This window comes from Macaca thibetana, chromosome 6 (assembly GCF_024542745.1).
Source record: "Macaca thibetana thibetana isolate TM-01 chromosome 6, ASM2454274v1, whole genome shotgun sequence".
NCBI classification, from domain to species: Eukaryota; Metazoa; Chordata; class Mammalia; order Primates; family Cercopithecidae; genus Macaca; species Macaca thibetana.
Window position 1 is genome coordinate 143,893,594 of NC_065583.1, and position 26,960 is coordinate 143,920,553.

Sequence of the window (26,960 nt, forward strand, 5' to 3'; positions counted from 1 at the left end):
TTAAATACCAATTTATAGCAGAAGTGTATCTCTTTATTGTTATTTTGTTGTTCCTTGTACTAAATTTCATTATTTCTGAATTGTAATAACAAATTTTTTGTTTTGTTTAGAAACTGCAACATTTTCAAGAAGAAAAAAACAAGGAGATTGCAATTCTTCATAATACCATTCGAGATTTAGAGCAACGCCTTTCTGTTGACAAAGATTCTCACCTTAAGCGTAGACGGTTTTGAGCTTAGCAGTAAATTCATTAGTTGGTATTTATTTAAAAGCAATAGAAAGTTTCAATATACACATATAGCCTACATAACAAAAAAGTCAGCTTTAAGGTTTTTATTGAATTTATTTGGACAAATCCATACTGTATCCAATTGTGTACTGCATTCTTGCTTAATAGTATTAACCGTAAAGGAGGTCAGGTTTATAGGGTTTGGTTTACCTATTAAACCATCATTGACTATGGAAATACTTACTAAGCAATATAGAGACAGACAATATTCTTTATCTTTCCCCTTATATCTTTTAAGACAGCCACTCAAGTTTTAGATGAGTGTGATACAACATTAGAGAAAGAAAGAGACAAAGGCTTTGTTCATGTGTGATAGTAAAAATGATATAAGTCTTAGATATACAGAAGATAAATGGATATTTAAAACATAGTTATATATGCTTTTATAGCAAAATATTCATGTGCTAAGTATTTCTGGATCTTAAAATACAAAATCCACTTATTAGTTAAAAGTGTAAGATTGAAAAGACAAGGATAATATTGTTTTGAGAGATAAGTAAAGAAAAAAATGGAAAGCATGTCTTTGTTGTTCTTCCTCCATTCTAAATTGCTAACTATCCAACAGAAACCCCTAGGTCATAGTTTACGTTTCTATTCTCATTAAAGCAAATAGAACACTGGAAAAAGAAAAAAAAAGACATATTAACCAAAAGCTGCAATCACCTTTCAGTTGCCCCATCATAAAAAATATGGTTTGAGTCAATATTTCTATGACATAAAATTTAAAATCTGGAAGCCAATCCAGTAGATTTCTTCATGTTTGCACAAATCTAATTTCGATTTCTGGTTTACTAATTTGGTCGTTTCTAAAAGTGCTGGAAATGAAATTGTGTCTAGACTGATTTGGGGAGTATGTCCTATTTCAAATATTTAGTTTGAAGATCATTCTCACTTTTTTGCCTTACTCTTTCAGCGTCAATTGGTACTGACTTCTGTGGGTACAAGCTGCTGACTTATTTGTCAGGCAGCTGGAGGCAAACGTCACTGACAAGATTCAGTTATGTTCTCCTCTGCCAAAAGTCCCTGTCAGCTACATAAAGATGGGAGGTTTTCTTTACACTGTCAGGTGATTGCAGACCCTGTTTTTTCAAATATCAGATGTCGACAATGGCAGCATCAGCTCCTAGGAGCCAGCTCTGAATCTTTGGGCAATTTACAGAGTAATTGATTTATACATCTCTTTCGTCAGAGCTTCTTATGTAGATGTTGTAAACCTTCACTTCCTGGCATATCTCAGCTCTCTGGGTGACCCTGCCTATGTTGACCCTTGTGCTTATGGTGGTGATGAAGGCCTGGAGGAGCAGGATGAGTAGGAGCATCTGGTGCTCCTGGTTGCTGATTCTCTGAAAGCTCACTGCTGCCAAGGTGCTGATGTCCCTGATTGTGATGATGCTCATGATGGTAATGGGGCTGTGGAGCTTCAACTGTTTCATCCACAGTAGCCAAAGATACACTTTTACAAAAGTCTTCATCTTTGAGAGTCTGGAACAAATTTATAAATCACTTATTAGCAAGTTTATAGATATAGGAATAATGCATGAAAAATGATTTGTAGAGCTAACATATGTGAAATTCTAAGTAGTTAATTAGAATCGAGCTCGCTTTTTATTATATTAATGAGAAAGAGTCTGATGTTAGTCTCAACACCTAGACATTTTATTAAAGGCTTAAAAAGAAAGCCAAACCACTGTACTTATATTTGCAGAAGCAAATGAAGTAAACTGGCAAAAGGAACTTAGATTGCAGGAAAATCAATTTAATATCAAATCCTAAATTCAGTTGACCTGGGCCGAGCATGGTGGCTCATGCCTGTAATCCCAGCACTTTGGGAGGCCAAGGCGAGCAGATTGCTTGGGCTCAGGAGTCGGAGACCAGCCTGGGCAACATGGCGAGACCGCGTCTCTGCAAAATATACAAAAATTAGCTGGGCGTGGAGGCACATGCCTGTAGTCCCAGCTACTTGGGAGGCTGAGGTGGGAGGATTGTTTGAGCCCACAAGGTGGAGGTTGCAGTGAGCTCAGATGGTGCCACTGCACTCCAGCCTGGGTGACAGAGTCAGACCCTATCTCAAAAAAACAAAAAAAATAAGAAAATCAGTTGAACTCTATGGAAACTTCTGCACCTGTGTCAACAGTGCATCTCATCTAATACTATATGATACTGTAATCTAATATTAATTTATCTCTGATAATTCAAAAATGCTAATAAACTCTGCTCAAATGTGTTAGTTTTTCATACTTCATCCTATGCCAGGAAACGTTCTGAACTTCACCAAAGCTTTTCTAATGTCTCCCTACCATAAGGCTGTCAGCTGAAAATAGCAAATTACTGCCTGACTCCCACTGACCGTAATATCCATTCTGCATGATCCTAGTTCTTTAATTTACTGGAAGTCTTTATTGTTTTGTGGTACCTACCAATCAGAGAATCAAAACCTATAGATACAGAAATGTAACATTAAATCTCAATCTAAGACTAATTTGTAAATAAAATTGCAAAATCAACTTAGAAACCCAAAGACTCACTAAGTGATATGCTTTTGATGTTTTAAAGGTTTTAAAAGGTTATAAATTTAATTAAATTTTAGCATACAACTACTAAGTGGCACTTTATTTGGTTATTTCTGAATTACTTCTACATTAGAAGCTAATAGTGTTTGCTTCCAAAGTTATAAACAATTTGATATATGTTTAAAATATATTGTATAATGTTCAAAGTGTTCAAGGTTTAAACAAACACAAATACCCATAGTAGTAGTCTAATTTCTTTCGTTTATTTGCTTATTTATTTAGAGACAGATTCTGGCTTTTTCGCCAGGCTAGAGTGCAGTGGCACTACCTCGGCTCACTGCAACCTCCGCCTCCCAGGTTCAAGTGATTCTCCTGCCTCAGCCTCCCAAGCAGCTGGGATTACAGATATGTGCCGCCAGGCCCAGCTAATTTTTGTATTTTTAGAAGAGATGGCGTTTCACCATGTTGGCCAGGATGGTCTCGATCTCTTGATCTCGTGATTCATCCACCTCGGCCTCCCAAAGTGCTGGGATTACAGGCATGGGCCACCGCACCTTGCCAGTAGTCTAATTTCAGAAATGAATTACTATATTTTACTGATTCTGTGATGCTTATTTCTTTAGATTTTAATATCTCTAAAATTAGAATGTACCACACTGTTGGTGGTGTTTTCTCACTGTATCCTACTTTAATTAATTTAGCAGCTTTTTTTTTCCTAAATAGTACATAAGATAATATGTCATATAATCAGTGGTATCTAGGAGACAATGAAATAGAAAAACTCCAATTTGATTTGGCATATCAGATAATAATAGTGTCTCATCTGTAATTCGTATTTACAGATGATCCACACATTTTAAGCATATTTTGATAACTTGTACTGACTTTTTCAATATAACTGGGCATATTTATAACTATCAAGCATTTGCACAAATGAGAAATACAGAAATAATCCCAAAATACGAGGAATCATTATAGTTAGTATTTAATAAAAGCTTAGTACAGGTTGAGTTAGTACTTTTCTGTCATTACTCTTAGTATTTCTTCCATTACCTCAGTCTCCTCATCTTTAAAAGTAGTAAAATAACCCTCAAAAGATCATTATAAAGGTTAAAATGTGAAAATTACATAACTAGAGTAAGTAACTTGTTGTACTCCTTAACAACTTAATTAATTAATTAATTAAATTTGTTAAAAATTTGAGGCAGCTTTCTTTAGAGCTGGGGAAAATCTGAAGGAAATACAACCTACAAATAAAATTGAGAATTGTTTTTAAACCTAAGTTCAAATTTTCCCAATCTGACCTATCAATGGAACATTGTTTAGAATTATTTTCCTTTTTGTTATGAAGGAAAACAAGTCTAGTTAATACAAATTAAATTCTTTGAGTGCCTTTTATATTTAAAAAAGATTTAAATATAGTTCTCATAACAAGGAAGAAATATTTTCGTGGTTGTTAGGAAATAAATATCAGTAATGAGTAGAAAACTTATTCCATTCTGAAGTAAACTCAAACTGCAGATGGGCAGACAGTGGAAGGGCTTCAGGAAAAATGTGATAGTCTTGCATCTTCAATAAATTAAGTAGTCTCTGGCCCCAGTTCCATGCCAAGTAATGCTGTGGGTAAGCTTTGCTACTGCTACGTTCTTGTGCTAACAAGTTCAGGATACTACAATAATGTTGCTTTTTTGTGTTGACTAAATTCTTTGAGTGCTTATGCTCATGCAACATCATTTGGTGGTAACTGAAATACAATACATTGACTTTTAATTTCTAAAGCCCTTCTAGATAAAGGCATCAACATCGATCTTCAAAAGATATTTTAAAGTAGAGGTTAGGCCGGGCGCGGTGGCTCACGCCTGTAATCCCAGCACTTTGGGAGGCCCAGGCGGGCGTATCACAAGGTCTGGAGATCAAGACCATCCTGGCTAACAGGGTGAAACCCCGTCTCTACTAAAAATACAAAAAATTAGCCGAGTATAGTGGCAGGCACCTGTAGTCCCAGCTACTCGGGAGACTGAGGCAGGAGAGTTGGCGTGAACCCAGGAGGCGGAGCTTGCAGTGAGCCGAGATCACGCCACTGCACTCCAGCCTGGACGACAGAGCGAGACTCCCTCTCAAAAATAATAATAATAATAAATAAATAAAGTAAAGGTTAGATGACAGGATATGTGTTTAATTATAAAAATTATTGTTATTTATTTTAGTATGCCTGCAAAAGCATTGAGTTATCTAAATAAGTTAGTGTTTCATGATAATCTCTTAAAAGATTTCCTCTTTTCTCCCCAGAAAAATAATTCAGAAAAATACCGTGAGAGAGCAGTTTCCACATTTCTTTTCACAGTAAACAATCTTAATGGCTTCTTCTACATACGGCAAAGTTAGGAAGGAAAAAGGCAAACCAAGATGATATACAAGAAGGCCACATCTAAGAAAAAGGACAAATACAATGTCATTATAATATTTTCTGTATCATGATCTTACTCAAATACAGTCTGGGATAGGCGTTATAGGTTTAATGGTTATAACTAAGACCCTTTCACCCCTTTACTAAATTTCTTCGGGTGAGAGCTACAAATGAGCTCTCAGTCACTGCACACCAGGTCAGGTCGTAGCAACACTACATGCTAGTATTTTGAAGTTATAGATATGTCACTATATAATATCAAAAATGTCATCATTGTGACTTGGTCAAATACAATTTTGTGATTAACTTACAAATTCTACCAGTGCCCAAACCACTAACTTATAAATTAGGCTCTGAAAATCACTTGAGCTTGTCATAACTGCTAAGGCAGCACAAATTTGACACAACAAGAAATCATCACATAACAAAAAGATCTCCAAGCCTTGGCTAGTAGCCCATTTATTTAAAAATGTGTCTAATGCAATGAAAATTTCAGCACAATGAAAGTATTAGAATATGTGGCATTGTCAGAAATGGTGGGGTTAAAATGTTCTTCTTGCCCACATTTTACCTAGTATATATGGTTTTATGTGACTATCAAAAGATTATACTTTTAGGTTATCCTGATTTTAGAAGTTTAAAGGCCTAAAAGAATGAAATGTGAATTTTTTAAAATTTAGTATGAGACCAAGTAGGGCTCACCAGACTCTGGAGAGTCAAAGAAAACAAAGCACCAACTAAGAATGTTTATAATGGCATAATGCACGAATTGAGATTCCCTCAAAATATAAATGTTTTATTTGTTCATAGAATCAAAAGTAGATTTGTGCAGATCATGCTTAAATGATAACTCACTTTACAGTTCAGAAATTCAGGCATGTAGCCTTAAAATTATTTAGATTAAAATTAATTAGAAGATACAGTTATTAATTTGCAAAAGAATTAGGTTAGAATTGTACAGGATGTACAAATTGGTCATTCTTTTTATTTAACCAAAATGCCAATTTACAGGGATAATCAATTTTCTGTATTTTCCTCCTGGAATGGTGAAATCTTTTACATGCCTTACTTTTTAAAAAGTCATTTCAAAAATAAAAGTCATTTCAAAAAAAAATAAATGTGAATAAACAGTTTATAAACTATTTGACAATAAACAAAAGCAAATATATTATTTTAAATCACTTACTATTAAATACAAAACAAGAAGAAATCAAGTGAAGAGATTAGTGGAAAAATCTAGAGGAGTGGTCACTGGGAAGTAACTTGAGATAATAATTATGGATATGAGATAAATATACTCAAGATTAAGAACCCATAGAATTTGATTATTGACCTGAGATGGGAAGTGTGATGGAAGGAATCAGTAATACATTCCTGTCACACAGTTTTCTGAAGGGGTAGATGGCAGCAAGCTTGCCATACATGATGGTTTTTGTGACGTCCTGCAAAATGGTGGATGATGACTGGGAGTGCAGGGTCTGAAAATTATAGGATTATATGCCCTAGTGGTTGGCTGCATCTGCCTCCAATAGGTTGTATATAAAAATCACACAAAGGTGAAAGTATAAGCATGTTTTAGGAGAAGATAATCAATACAGATTTGAATAATTGAATTTAAGATGTTTGTGAATGTATCTATGAAGTAGATATACTGGTCTGGAGTTCAGTCATTGTGTTTCACCTTTGTGTATATATATATGGGATCATCCTACTATATGTTGTCATTGTAATCAAGGGATAGATGAGATTGCTCAGGTAAAATGTGCAGAGTGTCAACAGAAGGAAACCTATACAGCCCTGAATAACACAAACACATACAGAATAAACCAAGGAAGAATGTGGGAGGAAGAAAATAAGGAGGTGGAAGCGGAGGAAGTGTGGAGAAGGAGAAAGAAGAGGGATGTGGGGAAAACCAGCAGCGTATAGTGTCATAGAAATTTTTTAAAACGAGAGTATTTCAAAAATAAGGAGTTATTTTTACTTCTAAATGTTAAAGAGAAATTATATGAGATGAAGACTGAAATATGGCATTGTATTTAACAGTAAAGAAGATTATTATGTGTGATGGGAAGTAAATAAATAGATACGAAACAGTTATTTTTAAATTTGGGATGTGTTTGTCTGTATGTACGAACCTGTCATATATGAGGAAGTCATCTTTGCTTCCATTTAAAAGAGTCCAGACATCTGTTTGGTTTTCTTCTTGTTGATAAACAGGAATATGCTCTGAAACCTTATTCTTAAGATGTGTGTATTTTAATCGAGAAGAGATTCCTTGATGATTAACAACAATATAAGAAATATTAGAATATCCTTCTTTCTCCAGTTTTACTCGCAGTTCTTCCAATCTAAAATATTTGGGAAGAAACACATAAAATGAATAATCTCATTTGATTTGATTGGTGGTTTTTCCCTCTTCCTTAATTTTCTATGTGAAACTCTCCTTCTTATTTTTAACTAATCCATACTGCACCTATTTATATTATTGTGAAAGATTTTAAAACTTTAATTTTTAGAATTACTTAAAACTTGTGCTTAATTAAAACCTTATGCTTACACAAACATTGGCTCATTTAGTTCTCAAATTAGCACAATGAAGTGTATATATTTTAAATGTATCTTATAGGTAGAATGGATTCAACCAACCACAGATAAAAAATATTTGGAAAAAAAAAGATGGCTGCATCTATAGTAGTGAACATGTAGACTTTTTTAAATGTCATTCATTATTCACTAAACAATACAGTATAAAAATTACTTACATAGCATTTACATTCTGTTAGGTATTATAAGTAATCTAGAGATGATTAAAGCATGTGAAAATATGTGCATAGGTTATATATGCCATTTTATATAAGGGATTTGAGCTCCATGGATTTTGGTGTGTGAGGGGGATCCTGGAACCAATCCTGCACAGATACCATTGGATGACTGTAAGGAGAATTCCACCCAATCAATATCTGGTGAATAACTCAACAAATATATTTGATATTTATTTGTTAAATAACCCAAAACCTTTGATAGCAAGCCTAGTGTTCTTTCTACTCTGACAAAAGTCTTCTCTGCTTCTTGTATTGAAGTAACTGTTCTATTTGCAGAAGTACATTTTAGAACATTTTCATTACACAAGTAATACATATTTAGTAGGAAGTTATAAAATATAGGTCCACAAAAAGAAGAAAAAATTTCCATAACCCTAGGAAACCCACTGTAAACATTTTGGTGTCTATCATCCTAGTTTCTCTCTTCTAATATGTTCTGTGCAAACACATAGTTTTTCCAAAAGTGTGACTTAAATTATTGTTTACACTTTTATGTCTATATGCATGTGTGTATCTAATAACCTTCCCCTTAAGGTATTTTAAGCCACAGAAAGACTGTCTTACTTAGATGCCTGCAGTATGCACAGGTATCAGCTGGCTTGAAGAAGAGCGACCACAGTCACTGAACCATTGGAGTCTAGCATTGGATCTTGATCTCTTATGCTCCAGGCTGGGGGTTGCTTACAGAAGGAGCTTTGGTCCTGGCTCTCTGTTCCTCCCGATGGAAGGAGACAGAGAGCCAGGGCAAGCCCCAGACTTCTCCACATTGCTGGGGCTGTCCTGTAAAAGAGAAAACCTGTCAGTCTTCTTCATAGTTAACTTCACAGTCCTAACTATGAATTTCTATAAATCCTGCAGACATAATTCCACTCCCTAAAAATACCTAGCCCATGAATTCTGTCTCCAGAAAGTTATGCTCAGACTGTGGCTTATAGAAATAAGTCTGTAACTTACATAACATTCTGCAAACACAACCTGACTTTTGTTTGAGACACACCAAGTTCTGACTGTTCTTTCTATCCTCCAAGAAGAAAGGGATAGGCCGGCCGCGGTGGCTCGCGCCTGTAATCCCAGCACTTTGGGAGAACGAGGCGGGCGGGTCATGAGGTCAGGGGATCGAGACCTTCTTGACTAACATGGTGAAACTCTACTAAAAATAAAAAAATAAAAAAATAATTGGCCGGGCGTGGTGGCAGACGCCTGTAATCGCAGCTACTCAGAGGCTGAGGCAGGAGAATGGTGTGACCCCGGAAGGCGGAGCTTGTAGTGAGCCGAGATCGCGCTACTGCACTCCAGCCTGGGCAACAGAGCAGTCTCAAAAAAAAAAAAAAAAAGAAAGAAAGAAAAAAGAAAAGAAGAAAAAAGGGATAAATAGAGAATTCTGCACAGAAATGAAAAGAGCCAGCAAAAAAAGAGAACCAGGGAAGAAAGGTGATGGCAGAAAAGACAGTATACCAACATGAATGTGGCTCATGTCGGGCCCTTAGCTCTTCAAGTTCAAACATTCTATATTTATAAATCTCTTGGGTATGGCTCCCTTTTGTTTCTCTTATTCCTTGAAGTCTGGCTCTATGTATCTAACTAAGTAGAAATATCGCACATCACCGCCCCCTCTACCATATAAGACTCACTGAAATCCACACTCAATTAGCCTATTTATTGGAAAGTTCCTATGACTAGAAAATTCCTATGACTAGACAGCACTTTCTTTGGTAAAAAGATGCTTCCTCTGAGCAACGAAGTTAAAATGTTTTTAAATACCTGACTAGAAATATCCTGAAAACTAGGGCTAGCTCTCTAAACAGAGAGGTTCAAAAACAGGTGAACTGTAGACAGGTAATAAGAAAAAGGAACACATTCAGCAGAGAGGAGCAAAGAAAAATCCTCACAAGTAATTCAGGCTCATTTTGATCTAAGAGTCTGTGGGGAGAGATCAGGACACAATTTGAAAACTGGGAAGGCAATACATTTTCAAGCACTGATTTGAGATTTTTAAAAGCAGATGCATTTCTTTGGAGGTGGGGAGCTAATGGTAAATTACTTAGAGTGAGCCCAGAATTAAGAGGAGAATAGAAAAGCTAAAATCAGATTGATCTGGGCTTTAATGCACTGGAAGAATTTTTAACCCTGATTGTCTTTCACATTATTTAACACATGGAAACTCCTACCTGTATATGATATCTTGATAAGAACTTGACTAAAGGAAGAGAAAAAAACTAGACAGAGAGAGTGAGGTGAGAGGGAGATAGAGAGAGAGGACAAATTAACTTACTTATTTAAGGCCACCCCAACTACTTATTCTAACATTTAAAATATTCTAATATTTTAAGAAGAAGAAGATATATTTGGACTATTTCTAGAAAATTCCTCTAGAATGGTATTTACAATGATAATACAATTATCCTTATTATAGCTAACGTTTATTTAACTTTTATACAACTATATTCAGGTGGCTCTAAGCACTTTTATATATCATGTCAGTGAATCCTTAAAAGAATTATGTGACCATTATCCCCTTTTGCAGTTGAAAAAAACCATGGCTAAGAGTTTAGGTAGCTTGTCTACGATCACACAGAGAGTAAGTCAGTCACAAGAGAGACTGGATTAAAACTAGTTCCATCAAATCCAAAGCATGACATCTTAGCTACTGCAATATATTGAGAGTTTTTAGACAGATCACCTTGTAATAACTATAGCCGCCAACTATTTTTGTTTACGCACTAAGATGCCAAAGAGAACATAAAAATAATTCAAGCTGTTTTATTTCTTAATAGAATGGCTAGGGTTTCTCTGCTTCCTAGACTACAAATTCAGTAGTTATAGAACCTTGACAAAAATTCAGCATTTGATTTTTTCACTTTGCCACAGAGCACATATTTCCTTTTTTTTTTTTTTTTTTTTTTTTTTGAGACAGAGTCTTGCTCTGTCGCCCAGGCTGGAGTGCAATAGTGCAATCTCAGCTCACTGCAACCTTCACCTCCCCGGTTCAAGCAGTTCTCCTACCTCAGTCTCCCAAGTAGCTGGGATTACAGGCGCCCACCACCACGCCCAGCTAATTTTTGTATTTTTGGTAGAGACGGGCCAGGCTGGTCTCAAACTCCAGACCTCGTGATCCACCTGCCTCGGCCTCCCAAACTGCTGGAATTACAGGTGTGAGCCACCGTGCCCAGCCCAGAGCATGTATTTCAAGTAGCTGAATGGTGAATACAAATGAAAAGACTATTTCACTCATTTCCCTCATTTAGGTTTTTGATGAAAAAATAACCCATTGGCAGAGAGTTGTAGCTTAGAGTTCACACTTATGGATTTCTTCTGTCATTAGAATCAACAGGCTGCTCGATTTTGCTTTCTTAAAATTATTTCTTACACAATAAACCTTTAATAATTATAGTTGTCAGCTATACAAAAATAGTGAAGATAAATAACACAATTGGATTTTCTAGAAGCTAATCCAGTAAGAATTGAAAAAGTAGTTGTAAATTTCACTAACATCACCACTTTTCAATTGCAGAACTTAGATTTGATGGCCACATACAGGCCTACATTTATTTTAAATTCCTCATTAAAAAGCAGGAAATGCACAAACTTTCTCTGTCCTCCACCTCTGAACTTTAGGCCAGCATCTGAAAGCCCCTAATTCACCTGAATGCTCTCATTCACCATTTAAAATACAAAATTTTGCATTTAATCATAGACCACCTAATTGTGACATAGGTTTGAGCTTCTTTAACGGTGATCACTTTTGCACTGTGGACTGAACCTGCTGTACCCCACTCCACCACCACCTTTTTTTCTGAAACTGCTCACAATATCCCTGGACATTTCTACGACACTAGAATGAGCATATTTCAGTGTCTGCTCTTCCAATCCAAATGGCTGGGTTTTTTCCCTATTTGTTCTTACTCTGCCTTTCAGTGGAAAATATTTAAATTTGAACATATAATACTGCCTACATAACATCACAACAGATTATAGAATAAAACGTTTGGATTTTTCCAGCTTCCTCTGCTCTCAGCTGTGCAGAAGACAGGGCAGAAATCAAGAACTGTCAAATGTGCCCACTGGGAACTTCACCTACCACACCCAAGTTCAGACTTTTATCCTTTTTCTCTTTTATTTTTTTTATTTCCTCTACCCACCTGTTTTCTAAATCTATTCTATGGGAAAAAAACATTTTATCAGACTCAAAAAATATTTACCAAACTCTAAAAGAATAAAGTGTCAGAAAACACGAAGTTCCTACTTACACAACCCCTTCCAACGAGCCTGCTTCCTTGCTCTTTGCTTTACTCTGGCAGCTCCACAAAGCCACAGCCGCATACTCTGATATTTATAGTCCTGTTGTTTACCTCACCCCTCAGGTATAGTCCAAAGTTCAATGTTCATTCTTGCAGTGACCTTGCAACCAGAGCAAACCCCTGAGCTGATTGTTACCAACTTAAAAGAAAGTAGCAAGTCCTGCCATGCATAATATAGGGAAAACATTTTGACAATTACTTATTTATTCCCTATCCTTTTCAGTCACCCCAGTATCTAGGATTTAATGGTACAGTCGGGGGCGGGAGGAAGGGCTAAGGGTAAACAAGGCCTCCAAGTCTCGTTCTTCCCTAAACTGTAATAGGGAAAAACATTTGCTGAGCCAGCGAATTATGTTGCTGCTTTAAAAAAAAAGAAAAAGAAAAAGAAAATGGTTTTTTTTTTCCTTTTGTTTTGCTTCCTTTTGCAGTGATGAGGTGCTAGCTTAGCCCACACTGTGTGACCTTTGTTAGAAAAGTCACCTGCTGTTACAAGTTACTCTGGTCTCCTGTTGTTACAGACTTACCTCCATTGTGTTCTACATGTATAATTTGAATTCATATGGGATTTCACAGGACCCCTGCTCTTTTCTTTATAATTTAAGGAAATAGAAAAATAGACTTCCTATCTGAGGGATATCAGGCCTCATTTTTATTGTCACGGAAGTCATACTTCCTAGAAGACCTATGCATCCCACAGGATTTTTTGAGAATCGAATATAAAATCTTTACAAATGTAAGTACCATAAAAATAAAAATTAATGGTAGTAGTTGGGCATGGAAAAAGTGTGGAAATTTCAAGGTGTACAAATGAAATAGATAATTCCTACTATTTCAGAAGGGGGTAAATTCTTTCCGGTAACGCTTGTAAGTTGGCATGCTCACTGTAGGTGAGGTAAGGAGCAGTGTCAAATGATGTCATTCCTAGATAGCAATGGTTTTCGAGTAAGCCTTGCTTTTGTCATCAATTAATTTTTTTCCAAATAATCCCCTACTACTGATTACTATATGCTGAATACTGTTGTACAAGGTGCAGGAAATACAAAGACACTCAGATGTTATCCTTCCTTTCAAGAAACTTTATATCAAATTAGGAGGTTACCATTTGAAATCCAAGTTTTCTTTACTTGCCCTGAACAGTTGTTATTTGTCTTTTGGGGTCCCAGATCTCTTTGAGAATCCAGTTAAAATGCACTTATACATACTCATTTTTTTCAAAGAGTATCATTTAAAAATCTTTGTACAAAGCAGATATTCCTCCCTGTAGTTCATTTCCTTGACAAATTTAAGTAGTCGTATTGATCTATCTGCAACCAGAAAGCAGGTGTTTCACTATGTCCTCTTTTCATTACACGTGGGCTTAGCAGGAACCTCCTGACCCAAAAGAATTTCATCCAAGTGTTCAGTGGTTTCAAAAGAAAGTGCCAAGGATTATGTGTATTGAGACCAGTGTATGTCTAAAACCTCAGGTGGCAAAAGGAAAAGATGAGGAGCTTGTAATGTTTGAAAGGAATTTATTCTTAGAGGGCATGGTGTCTCATGCCTATAATCTTAGCTACTCAGGAGGTTGAGATGGGATCACTTGCACTCAGGAGTTCAAGGATGCAATGAGCTATGATTGTGAAGCAGGATTTTTTGCTTCTTAGCTCAGCTGAAATCTATGTTCTTGTCTCACCACCAGAAAAAATTAGGCATGCAGACACATTGGAAGGCAAGGAGAGTGGAATTTATTAAAAGAAAGCTCTCAGCAAAAAAAAAATAAAAATGGGAGGTTCCTGCTAACAGGCTTCCACCTCACAGATTGAATACCAGGCCACAACACAGCAGCTGAAGAGACTGCGCTCCCCCCCACTTCATAAGGCGAGTATTCCCAGTGGCTCCACCCCATTCTCCCAGTGCACAGAGGGGCCCCCAGTTGGTTATGGGCATCTTTAGGCAAGCCCCCTGTACACAATGACCTGGGCGGCATTTGGCTCTCTCCTGTTTCTATCAATTGCACCACTGAACTTCAGCCTGGGCGACAGAGCAAGACCACGTCTCTAAAAAAAGATAATAATAATAATAATAAAGAAATGGGCCGGGAGCGGTGGCTCACACCTGTAATCCCAGTACTTTGGTAGCCCAAGGCAGGCAGATCACCTGAGGTCAGGAGTTCAAGAACAGCCTGGCCAACATGGTGAAATCCCGTCTCTACTAAAAATACAAAAATTAGCCAGGCATGATGGCAGGCGCCTGTAATCCCAGTTACTTGGGAGGCTGAGGCAGGAGAATCACTTGAAACTGGGAAGCGGAGTTTGCAGTGAGCAGAGATCATGCCCTTGCACTCCAGCCTGGATGCCAAGAGAAACTCCATCAGAAAAGAAAAAAGAAAGAAAAAGAAAGAAAGAAAGAAAGAAAGAAAGAAAGAAAGAAAGAAAAGAAAGAAAGAAAGAAAGAAAGAAAGAAAAAGAAAGAAAGAAAGAAAGAAAGAAAGAAAAAGAAAGAAAAAGAAGGAAGGAAAGGAAGGAAAGAAGGAAGGAAAGAAGGAAGAAAGAAGGAAGAAAAGGAAGGAAAGAAAGAAAGAAAGAAAGAAAAAAAAGAAAGAAAGAAAGAAAGAAAGAAAAAAAAAGAAAGAAAGAAAAAGAAAGAAAGAAAGAAAGAAAGAAAGAAAGAAAGAAGAAAGAAAGAAAGAAAAAGAAAGAAAGAAAGAAAGAAAGAAAGAAAGAAAGAAAGAAAGAAAGAAAAGAAAGGAAGAAAGAAAGAAGGAAGAAAGAAGAAAAAGAAAAGGAAGAAAGAAAGAAAAAAGAAAGAAAGAAAGAAAGAAAGAAAGAAAGAAAGAAAGAAAAGAAAGAAAGAAAAGAAAGAAAGAAAGAAAGAAAGAAAGAAAGAAAGAAAGAAAGAAAGAAAGAAAGAAAGAAAGAAAGAAAGAAAGAAAGAAAGAGAGAGAAAAACAATTGATCCATTCCTTACAGTCTCTTCTGTGCTGAGCAACCTGGAACCAGTCAGCATGTTCAAGAAAGCAGAATTTCCAAACAAACATCAACTGGGTATTATACAAAATTTTATATTAAATCAAACAAATCAAATGAACATTCGTTGGCTGCTTATGTTAGGCACAATGCTAAATGTTGGGACTATAGAGATTTAAAAATAAAAACAAAAAAATGGTATTTCTTGTTTTCAGGGACCTCAAAATCTAATAGGGTAGAGAGACAAGTAAGCAGAAAAAGCAAAGTGTAAAGCTTGATCCCCTGTAGGATGAGTGTAAGCACAAGATTCTGTTGGAAACTTGGAAATGAAGACAGGAGCATTAAACCCAGCCTGGAGATAGGATCAGTATCAGGTTGGTGCACTTTCCATCAGGCATTATCTTGGATTTTACATTCCACCTACAGAATACTCAGCAAACTTGACCACAGCACTGCCTAGACCAGGGGTGTCCAATCTTTTGGCTTCCCTAGACCACATTGAAAGAATTGTCTTGAGCCACACATAGCTAACACTAACAATAGCTGATGAGCTACAAAAAAAATTTTTTTAAAAACACAGGTATAAATAAAGATGGTCATTCTCTATTTATTGTTCCACAGTGCTTTTTTTTTTGTTTTTTTTTTTTTTTTGAGACGGAGTCTCGCTCTGCCGCCCAGGCTGGAGTGCAGTGGCCGGATCTCAGCTCACTGCAAGCTCCGCCTCCCGGGTTCACGCCATTCTCCTGCCTCAGCCTCCCGAGTAGTTGGGACTACAGGCGCCCGCCACCGCGCCCGGCTAGTTTTTTGTATTTTTTAGTAGAGACGGGGTTTCACCGTGTTAGCCAGGATGGCCACAGTGCTTTTAATTTAAGCATCATGGACATCTTTCCGGGTCATAGACATTCTTCTGTGTTAGTGTGTATAGACTTACCTCATTCTTTTTTAAATGCACATTATTTTATTCTATGAATGGTCTGTAATGTGTATACTCACTTACCCTTTCTACTTGAAACACAGATTTTGTAAATAAGACATTCATTTTTATTTTACAGTTTTCTATGTTTATGTAACAGAAACATATAAATATTTAAACAAAGCAATCAAATTTAGAATATACACTTTTGCTGATCAGAGAATTAATGAAAAAATGGCAAAATATTTATTCTCTATGAAAAATGACTCAATCATCATTTAAGAGTTATCACTATTAAAAAAAGCCGTGACCTTCTAGGGCATAACTTAGTCATGAATACATATTTGTGCAGGATTATCTAAGTTGTGACTCAGAAAAACATACCCAAAATGAAGGCCGCAGAAGCAGCCTCAAAACAGAAATCTTTCTCTGACCTTCTCCTACTCTACTATCTCTCAGTCCCATTCTCTCTCAAGACTAGCCATAGAAACTAGAATCTTTCTCACTCGAGGTGGGTCATAGAAACTAAAACCCCTTTACCCAAAGCCAGCCATAAAATTTAAAAATTTTACTCTGACTGTCCCTCCACTATAACTGCACAAAAACTGGCCACTAAAAAATTAGATAACTAGATTTATCTTTTTTGATTATAGGTCACAAGACCCCCATTCCAGAGAGGGCCCTATGCCATATCCAGAAAAAGGAATACATGCTCAGAGAGACAAAGAAAAATCTAAACAGACAGACCTGAGTTTCCCCACTCAGTCTATTAACATTAGATCATATTTTTTGTCCAATAATATTTCTACATGCTGTCCATATTTTCCTAAACCTAAACATAAAAATGGACAATTTCCCCTGTATTTTTGGGTCTTAATTTTAAAGGCTCCCATGTACACATTAATAAATGTATATTCCTTTTCTCCTATTAATATGCCTCTTGTCAGTGATTTTCAGGGAATCTTTGGAGGACAAAGGGGAAGTTTTCCCCCTTTCCCCTATACTGATCATTAAGGCACATATTCTAACCTTTACAAGAAACATAAAAACATATGTGCAGGTATATTTGTGTGTATGTGCATGTGTACGTGTGCGTGCGCGTGCATTGGAAACCTAGGCCCTGGAGCATGACTCCAGAGTGAGAGTAAACAGAAGACAAGCACATGAACAAAGACTGGGAAGATATGCTCAGAATTAACAGTGGTTCTCCTTCAGAATAAACATGATTTTTAGTCTTCTTTGTATTTTTATGTGTTTTCTAGAAAGTCTAGAATAATAATAGCTATCATTTACTGGATGTTTACTATATACCAGTCATTTTAAGTCTTTTATAGGTAATAAATAGCACATTTAATCATCACAATAGTCATTACCTTGTGAGAAAATAAGTACAAAGATGTTAAGTAACTTGATCTATATTCACAGCTAGAAGAGAGAGAAGCTGGGATTCAAACCCAATGGTTTCGGAGCTTCAGAGTTTAACTGCAACAATAAACATGAATTTATTTTTCATCATAAATGTGGATATGTGTGTATGCACATACAAATATGTATATATATATATACACACACATTTATATATGTATGTATATAAAGGCTAGACACATGCCTACTGAGGCTTGGTACATTTGAATAAATGCATAACACCTTAAGTTGAATTCCATTCTCGTGGGTGCTGGAGAATAGTCATTATAACTATTCTTCAAAAGACCTCATTTGCTAGGCTTTTTCAAATGCACAAAGAAGAAACTTGAGTGAGGAGGACAAAGGCTCTACACAGCCTTTCCTACTACTGCCTAGCAGCAGACTCAGGGCTGCTGAGTCTGCAAGCAATAGGAAAGACTTTGCAGATTCAGGTTGCTTTTTGGAGATTACAATTCTGATCTATTTTGGATGGGCATACTGTACAATTATGAAATGCAGATTTGAAGTCATTTTAGTCAAACTTTATCCAAAAAGCAATTTTGAAATCTCTCTCCTCAACAATCTTCTAGCCTCTCTTTGAACACTACCAGGTCAGAAAGCCCACCACTCAAAGTGTGGCCATGTTCTCTTGCTGAGCCCCACATATTCTAAGTAAAGGTCTCCTTACACTAATCTGCCATCTCATGGTGCAAGCTCTGTACTAACAACGACACTGAAAACTATATAATCCAAAGCTGATGTGCTTCATCACTTTGCACAGCTCCTTCCATTTTAATTCTACCTATTTTTGTGTGTTCCCACTCCACTTACCCTGTGAGATAACAAAGGTAAAGCTAATATTTGAAAGTAAACATGTTTTCATGGAAAACATCTGTTTGTTTGGTGCTCTCATAGTCTGGGGTCATCTTATCCTCTTAAATGTTACAGTGTTTAAGGGTTAAGAACTAGTGCTAAATAATGTGCCAATAATATTCCTAAAGTGCTGGGATGTACTGCCATAAAACAATCAAGAACCTAGGTATGTAATATTCCCAGATTCTAATTCCCCAACTCTAACTCCGAACCATCAGACCCTGGCTTCCAGCTCATGTATCTTTGACTGCTGGACACATCTGGACTGCAGAACATCCTGGACCTAACCTTGGCTACTGCTTCTTAGGATGTTTTGCTTGATTTACCACACCCTGGGTTCTGGCTCTGCTCATATTTAACATCTCCTCATGCATTCTTGCCAATATTTGCCTATATATTGTCATTATTTCAATTTCAGGACCGACGCAGTTCATGTTCCTGAAGGTTTACCCAGGCAGACGGTATAAATCCAAATCACCTTCCCTCCTGACTTCTCTCCACTACTCAGGGTGGCTCCTTTATTTCAGCCTCAGGGCCTCTCTCACACATGATCAGCATCTAGGGTTCCAACATACATGCATGCACGTGTACACACATACACAAGCGCACACGCACACATGCACACACACACTGCACCTTTGTTAACACTATCTTCCTGTCACAAATTGCCTTTCCCTCTACTCTCAGATTCAAATCCTAGCACAGAGTTAAAAGTTCAGGCTCTGGAAATCAGGTTGCCTGTGTTTGTATCCAGCTTTTCTACATATTAACTAGATGACCTTGTGCAGGTTACTTAACTCTCAATGTCTAGGTTTCCTCATGCAAAATGAGAATAATAGTAGTACCTATCTGAGGTGGCACTGCTAAATGTCTATTTGATGTCCATTTCCTTCCTTCTTCACCAATATCCAACTCCATAGCTTTTTAGGCAGCTATGTTGTCAGATGAAAGAAAAACCAAAAGCCTTCATTTCTCAACCAGTTATGCCACTGGGTGTCCATGTGATATAGTTCTAACCAACGGGATGGAGTGGAAATCTGAAGTCTGCTAGAAAGTCTTAGGAAAGTGTTTCTTTCCATTTATTTGCACTTGTTGCTTTTGTTGTCTTTCTACTGGGATGCCAGTGCAATGCCTTAAGTGGACCACTCATTTTATAACCATGGGGCTAAAAAACACCCACGGAGCATGATGCAGCTGAAGGTTAGAGGAAGCTGGAAACTTGATGATTTCTCAAGTGTTTGTATCAGCCCCAGACTGCCTACTCCTGAACCTTACTATGTGAGGTAGGATGAGCCTTTACTTCATTATGCCACTGTGGTTATGATATGGACAAGAGGCAGGGAAATACTGGTTAAAAGAGAGTGTTTCCCTGGCAAAGGCCCCATCCTCTAGCCTGGAAACCTACAGCCCTAAATAGGAACAGGCATTCCTGTTTTCGTGCCAAATGTTGCCTTTTCCAAGACCACCCTGGCCTGCCACACCCCCACCCTGTACCCATAAAAACTCCAAACCTCAGGCTCCATGAGCAGAAGAGCAGCAAAGCAGTGTGGCAGAGAAGGAGAGAGGAGAAAGAGTGTCTGAACATCGAGAGGAGTTCAGCTGGGGACTGTCAAGAGAGATCATTCGTGGGATGGCCAAACTCCAGGGGAAGGTTATTTTCTCACTCCATCCTCTTTCCAGCTTCCCATCCATCCTGCTGAGAGCCACCTCCATCATTCAATAAAATCTCTGTATTCACCCTCCTTCAAGTCCGTAGGACCTGATTCTTCCTGGATGCCAGACAAAGACCTGGGTACCAAGACGACAGGATGTAAAAGGCTGTCACCCTGACTCTTCACTGAGCTGGTTTAACACTTAGCCATCCACGGACAGTAACTGCTAAAAGAGCATTAATTGTAACACACCCCTAGATGCCACCATGGGGCTAGAGCCCAAAAGCACTCATCCCGTCTCCTGCATCTGCCTGTCTGCGTGCTCCCCCTCCCTTAAGGGGTTTGAGTGTGCAGTGGCCAAGCGAACAAGCCACACCTCTGTTGCAAGTCCCATAAGAGGGTGAAGGAACTCTCTCATTTCAGTTAGGTTTCTGTTACTTAACAGTGTGTATGTGACTGTGAGGGTTGAAACACACATCAATGACTAGCAGAATGCCTGAATAATAAGTGCTTATAAGAGTGTTAGCTAGAGACTGGGCATGGTGGCTCATGCCTATAATCCCAGCACTTTGGTAGCCCAAGGTGGGCAGATTGCTTGAACCCAGGAGTTCAAGAACAGGCTGGACCAACATGGCAAACCTCTATCTCTAAAATGTGTGTATATATATGTATATATACACACACACACACATACACACACACACACACACATATATGTATATATAAAGATTGTTAGCTGGCATTGTTATTTCAAACCTCAACTCAGTGGCTTCAAAGCCCCTTCTGTGAGATCTCCCTTCTTGATATGGCACTTAAAATTTGCAGTACTCATTGGGCACATATCTTAAGTCCAATTCTCTTCTACTACTATGTGGCTTTTGTATTGTTGTTGTTAAACTTGTATTTCCTGAGATTTCCCACAATGCTTATCTGAATTCTATGCATATAGGTGCTACTCAGTAAATAAAATATGTATTCAGGAACTTTGAAACTGCTTCGGAAACATTTGAAAGGTCGTGTTCTCACATTTCTTGTTTTACTTTATGGCAAGAGTCTTTAAAACTAATAAATTCTCTAGCTGAATTAAACACCTGATTGTTTTTTATGGAACTATCTAGGTAATGAACTTCTACTTCCTTTTCTTAGCTTTTGATTACTGTAGAATTGACACTTTATCAAATGGTAGATTTTGAAAAGCTATTCATTCATACATTTTAATAGAATCATTAGCTATCTATACAAACTTTCTTATGCATCAAATAATACAATGTTTTAATAAGCTATTCTTACCCCAGGAACTGGACTATAAATAGACCTAAAGCTGCGAGAGAAAATGCACTGTTGTAGTGACTTCTTCACTTGCATAACTTGGACTACATGGCCCCTGAAAAACAACAGGTCCCCACCCTGGGAAGATGCGGGAATAGGGTGGTCCAGGAAATCCTTCCCTCCCTGGATCTTTCACAGCATTGTTTTAACATATTCCTCTACTATTTGTGTATTTTTAAACTATCCTTCCAGGCTACGAACTGTTAAGGGCCAAGAGTGTGTTTTACTCAGTTTTGTATACTCTACAGCTACCATCACAATACTTGCCACAAAAAAAGGTCCGCAGAAAACATTTATTATGTTTCATTAAGCTAAATTAAGCTGAAATTGGCCAGGAACAAGAAGTGGAAACTTATTTGCATCACAGTCAAGGGAAAAAAATGTTTCAAAGCATTAGAGACCTGTTTTCTATCTCCATTTGACGGCTATGTGAAAAGTTCTTTTTTTTAAATAGATCTGCTCTCCCAAATAATATTTTCTTCCTCCTGTTTCCCAGAAGTTGTATAAAAAGATGTATGGCAAAAATCCTAGGGAATCCCAGCAACAGAAGACATGTTGTTTGTAGTGTCTTGGTCACTGTCCTTAGGGTGTGTTTTTCTTAACTGAACAAGTAGTTCTTGAATATCTAAGCATTGGCATTGCTCTAAACACTTGAAAATACATCCCTATCCTTACGGAACTTATAGTTTAATGTTAGAATAAATGTCAATGAGTGTTAAAGTAGCAAAGAATGGAAAAATAGAGAAGTCACCCAGTTCATAGAAGTTGGCAAAAGCTTTCCTGGAGAGGTAAAAATTAGCAGCAATCATAAAGAAGTGTAAAATTAATCAGGTGGCATTGGAGGCAGATGTAAGAGGATTTGCAAGCACATGGTAGAAGGGAGAAGGACAGATTGAAGGAACTGAGCAAAGCTTATGTAGCTGGAGCCAAAGGTAAGCAATGAAATAGGAAACATGCACAGAGACTACACCATGCCAGGCCATGTAGACTTTGTGGGAGTCTGTGTGTAACATGATCAGATTTGTACTTTAAAAGATTCCTTTGGCGCATGGTGAGGAATGCATTGAAAGGCAGCAAAGCAGCAGTGTGTATCACAGATAGTCCAGAAAACCTCAAAATGCCAATTTCTGCCTTTTCAACCATCAGCTTTCTTCTTACAGATACCCAGTACAGATACTTTTTTTTTTAACTTTGAAGTTCAGGGGTACAAGTGCACGTTTGTTACACATGTAAACTTGTGTCATGGAGGTTTGTTGTACAGAGACTATTTCATCACCCATGTACTAAGCCTAGTCCATTAGTTATTTTTCCTGATCCTCTCCTTCCTCCCACCCTCCACCCTCCAATAAGCCTCTATGTGTCTACGTGTTCTCATCATTTAGCTCCCACTTGTAAGTGGGAACATGCAGTATATGTTTTTCTGTTTCTGTGTTAGTTTACTAAAAATAACGGCCTCCAGCTTCATCCATGTTCCTGCAAAGAACATGATCTCATTGTTTTTTATGGCTGTATAGTATTCCATGGTATATATGCACCACATTTTCTTTATCTGTCTATCGTTGATGGGCATTTAGGTTGATTTTATGTCTTTATAAAAGAAGCCTAGTGGGGCCATTTATGCACTGAGTCAGAATAGTTTGGGGTCAGACTCAATTTTAAAGTGTTGCTTTAAAATTGTTGCCCTATTCAATATTTAGGAAGACTCAAAATTCATGCCTTACCATCTTGGTGACCACAATTGTATATTATGCTTGGTTTTGTGTCCTGAGAAAAGGAAGCCAATTTTTTTCCCTTAAAGTAATGCAATCAGGGTCTCAACAAACAGTAAGGAGTGACTGATATGAGGAAAGAGTCAAGAGTCTTATGAGGATTGTGTTTGTGGATGTTTAAGTTCAGGGATTTGTGAGTTGGCATGACAGCCTAGGGGAAAAAAAAGCTTCATGATTGTCTTTCTGCCAGAAGCAGTTTTCAGCAGGCTCCCATCTTCCTGGGCTTCCACTGGCGGTGCCAAGACACAGCCCCTCAGGCCTGGGGCCAGGTAATCATAAGACTTCAGTCAAATCTTATTTGCATTTTCTCTGAGAAAAGCCTGAGGTTTCTTTTCTTGATCTTAGTCCAAGGGTAAGGTTTTCTGGAAAGTTTGAAAAGAAATTTATGCCTAGCAGTTGGAGGCCTATAGAAAGGGAAAATAATATGTTCTTATACGGCTATTTTTATTTTTTTGGCTGGAGAAAGCTCCAGGAAGCAGCCTTGTAATCCATTTCTTTGGCATACCTGAGCCCTTCCAGGATGCACATCGGCTATTTCATACTCACACAAAGAACATTACTTAGTACAATACTGACACCAAGAAAGCTGAATCTATATAAGATAGTAAAAGGTGCTAAGCAATAAAACTGGCTATATTCCTTCATTTATTTATTCATTTATTTCTAAATAAATGAGCATTGATTAAGCAGCCACACTGTGCTAGATAATGGGAATTACAGTGTCATTTATTTCACTAGGGTGTCACCAGGATAAATATCTTGTGAGCTCAGAGATCGAGATCCCTGAAAATGAGGGCCAAAGTGCAGACCTTAGCTCAAGCCATCAGGTTAGATTTGGCTTAGACCAAGTTCTCACAGTATTTTGGAGAAATAGATCTTCCCAGGGTCCAGGCAGTCTCCCCATCCTGGTAATGCCTAGGGCATGGGGATATCTGACCTCTACTGCTGAAATGGGCCAAATAGTCTCATAGACTTGTTTTTGGATAAACATAGAAATTGACCGTTCTTCTGTTTTTTTTGTTTTGTTTTGTTTTTTGTTTTTGTTTTTTGAGATGGAGTTTCACTCTTGTTGCCCAGGCTGGAGATCAATGGCACAATCTCGGCTCACCGCAAACTCCGCCTCCCAGATTCAAGTGATTCTCCTGCCACAGCCTCTTGAGTAGCTGGGATTACAGCCACGTGCCACCACACCTGGCTAATTTTGTATTTTTAGTAGAGACTGGGTTTCTCCATGTTGGTCAGGCTGGTCTCAAACTCCTGACCTCAAGTGATCCTCCTGCCTTGGCCTCCCAAAGTGCTGAGATTACAGGGGTGAGCCACTGCGCCCAGCCCCTTCTGCTGTTAAAGCTTGAAACTTGTATTTGTTTTATCTGAGCTCCTTCCTCAGGAAAGAACCCTCAGGCCTCTCAAAAAACAAAAAAGAGTAGTTCCTGTTTTCTTACACATTGTTACATTTCTCTCTTGTTATATAAACCCCTAGTTGTAGTCAGTTAGGGAGATGGATTTGAGGCTGAGCTTTCATCTCCTCAGCTACAACACTCAGTTAAAGCCTTCTTTCTAGACAATAATCGTCATCTCAGTGGTTGACTTTCTGTGTCCCAAGCAGCAGGACCTAGCCCAAACCCCTGGTGTTTTGGTAACAGTGCCACTTTCTGACTTGCTATCTGAGCTCCTGGAATCAGCTCTCAAGATGCAGACTATGTTTGTCCCAGAAGTCTTGCTGTGAGTTTACATGCCTACGGAGTCCCATTAATGGGCCTAGTGCCAGCTACCTACGTACCAGAGGCTCTAAACCCCAATAAAAATGTACATGTGTTTGTGTCTACCGATCTATTTCCCTCCCTATTACCTAACTGCCTGTCTCCCTCATATCATATCACTATGACAATAGGAAAAACTGAAGCTGTGGTCGTATTTGGAGAAGAGAATCTGGATAATAGCATGGAGGGAGACCTTGCTCTATGTGTCTTTGGTCTTTTTTGTATTCCTTAAGAGCACCTCTCCTTCTAGCTTCAGCTCATTTACTCCCTTTGCAGCAAATTGTCTCAAGTTTCTGTCTTCATGACTCCTTTCTACGTCTTCCTTTGTTTAAGTTGCCAATGGCTTTTATGTTACCAAGCCCAATTATCAGTTTTCTGTCTTCTTATGATTACTTATTAGTATCTGACTCAACAAACTCTTAGTTTTTCTTGACCAGTGTCTTCATTTAGCTTCTGGGACACTATACTTGAATGGTTTTATTTTCTCACCTCTCATTGTTCCTTCTCAGTCTCCCTTGTTAGCTCTTCTTCTTTTGTTTGACATCTGTATTTTGGATTGTCCAAGGGATCGGTCTTGGGTTCTCGTCTCTATCTACACATGCTGTATACATGGCTTTATTCATATTTATGGCTTAACAACACCGATGTATTAGCGATAGCAAGTTTATATCTCTAGTGCTACCTCACTTCTGCCAACTCACCATCTCCAGATGGATGTCCAGAGGCATCTCAAACATAACATATCCAGATCAAGACTTAAGACTTCTTGTGGTGACTCAAAATCTGATTTTCTCCCAGTGTTCCCCCATGTTGGTACTATATATACCCAATTGCACAGATCTCAAACCTAGGAGTTAGCTTTGATTTCTCCTTTGTCTCATTTCATGGTCAATCTTTCAGCAAGTTCTATAGACTCTATCTCCAAAACATGTCACAAAGACATTTATTTCTTCTCACATCTACTACTCCGGTCCAAACACTAATATTCTGTCTTCAAGGAAACTGCTGTAGCCTCTGAACTGGTCTCCGTCTTCAATCTTGCTCCACTACAATCTATTCTTCACATGAGAGTCCAGGTGGATTTTTTAAAAGTCAGTGGTTATTAATTGAGACAATTTTGCCCCCAAAGAGACATTTGGAAAGGTCTCGACACATTTTTGGTTATTACAACTCAGAGAAATACATGCCACTGGGTAGAGACCAGGGATGCTGCACAGGACAGCATCCCACAACAAAGAATTATCTGGCTAAGAATGTCAATAATGCCAAGTTGGAGAAACGTTCAAAATCTCATTCCCTGACTTCTCCTTGCACTTGGAGCAACTCTTTATATTGTTTTACAAAGTACTAGTAATCTGGCCTGTACCTGTCTGTGTTTCCGACTTCATCTTTTACTATCCTCCTCTTTACATTTTGATCCAGCCACGTTGATTTTCCTGTTTTCGAACATACCCAGCTCATTCTTCCCTTAAGGTCTTTGTGTCAGTTGCATCCTTTATCTGGAATATTTTTCTCTTTACTCCTCAAATGGTTATTGCTACTTATAATAATTGTTAACATTTATATAGTGTTTACAACATGCCAAGAATCCAAATTTTCTAAGCACTCTACAGATACTTACTTGTACATGCAACCCTACGAGCAGTTACACTGCCAGAAACTAAGGAACAGGGTTTAAATAATACGGCTGGGGTCACATGGCTAGTAAATGAGAGAAGTAGCTCCAAAGTCCCAGCTCTTAACCACTGCATGGTACTGTAAGGCAGACTTCAGCTTACGTCATCTCCTCAAAGAGACCTTCCTTTACTCACCTCTAAATTTGTCATCCAGGCCGGGCGTGGTGGCTCACCCCTAAAATCCCAGCACTTTGGGAGGCTGAAGTGCATGTATCACCTGAGGTCAGGAGTTCAAAACCAGACTGGCCAAAAAGGTGAAACCTCATGTCTACTAAAAGTAAAAAACTTAGCCGGGCATGGTGGCACACGCCTG

The 26,960-nt window shown here is 37.9% G+C and overlaps 2 protein-coding genes across 4 annotated transcripts in view; one reads left to right on the top strand and one right to left on the bottom strand.

The window, feature by feature from the left end:
• CCDC152 (coiled-coil domain containing 152) overlaps window positions 1–2,513 on the top strand; it is a 51,021-nt gene extending 48,508 nt beyond the window's left edge. Inside the window, exon 9 of one of the 2 annotated variants that reach the window (XM_050793477.1) lies at window positions 111–2,513. In XM_050793477.1, the coding sequence (XP_050649434.1) occupies window positions 111–233 (123 nt within the window). In that variant the 3' untranslated portion in view covers window positions 234–2,513. The remainder of the gene's footprint in view (window positions 1–110) is intronic. The other variant, XM_050793476.1, reaches the window with a different exon arrangement.
• Window positions 319–12,330, bottom strand: SELENOP (selenoprotein P). Of its 2 annotated transcripts, none has more exons than XM_050793469.1 (5): window positions 12,276–12,330; window positions 8,593–8,808; window positions 7,342–7,554; window positions 5,110–5,227; window positions 319–1,771 (listed from the first exon to the last, which is right to left on the bottom strand). In XM_050793469.1, exons 2-5 carry the CDS (start codon window positions 8,793–8,795, stop codon window positions 1,160–1,162), a joined length of 1,146 nt encoding a protein of 381 aa, XP_050649426.1. In that variant the 5' UTR covers window positions 8,796–8,808; window positions 12,276–12,330; the 3' UTR covers window positions 319–1,159. The 2 variants fall into 2 exon arrangements, with proteins under 2 accessions (XP_050649426.1, XP_050649427.1); XM_050793470.1 differs by having other exon boundaries at window positions 1,070–1,771.
• Window positions 12,331–26,960: the final 14,630 nt, after the last annotated feature.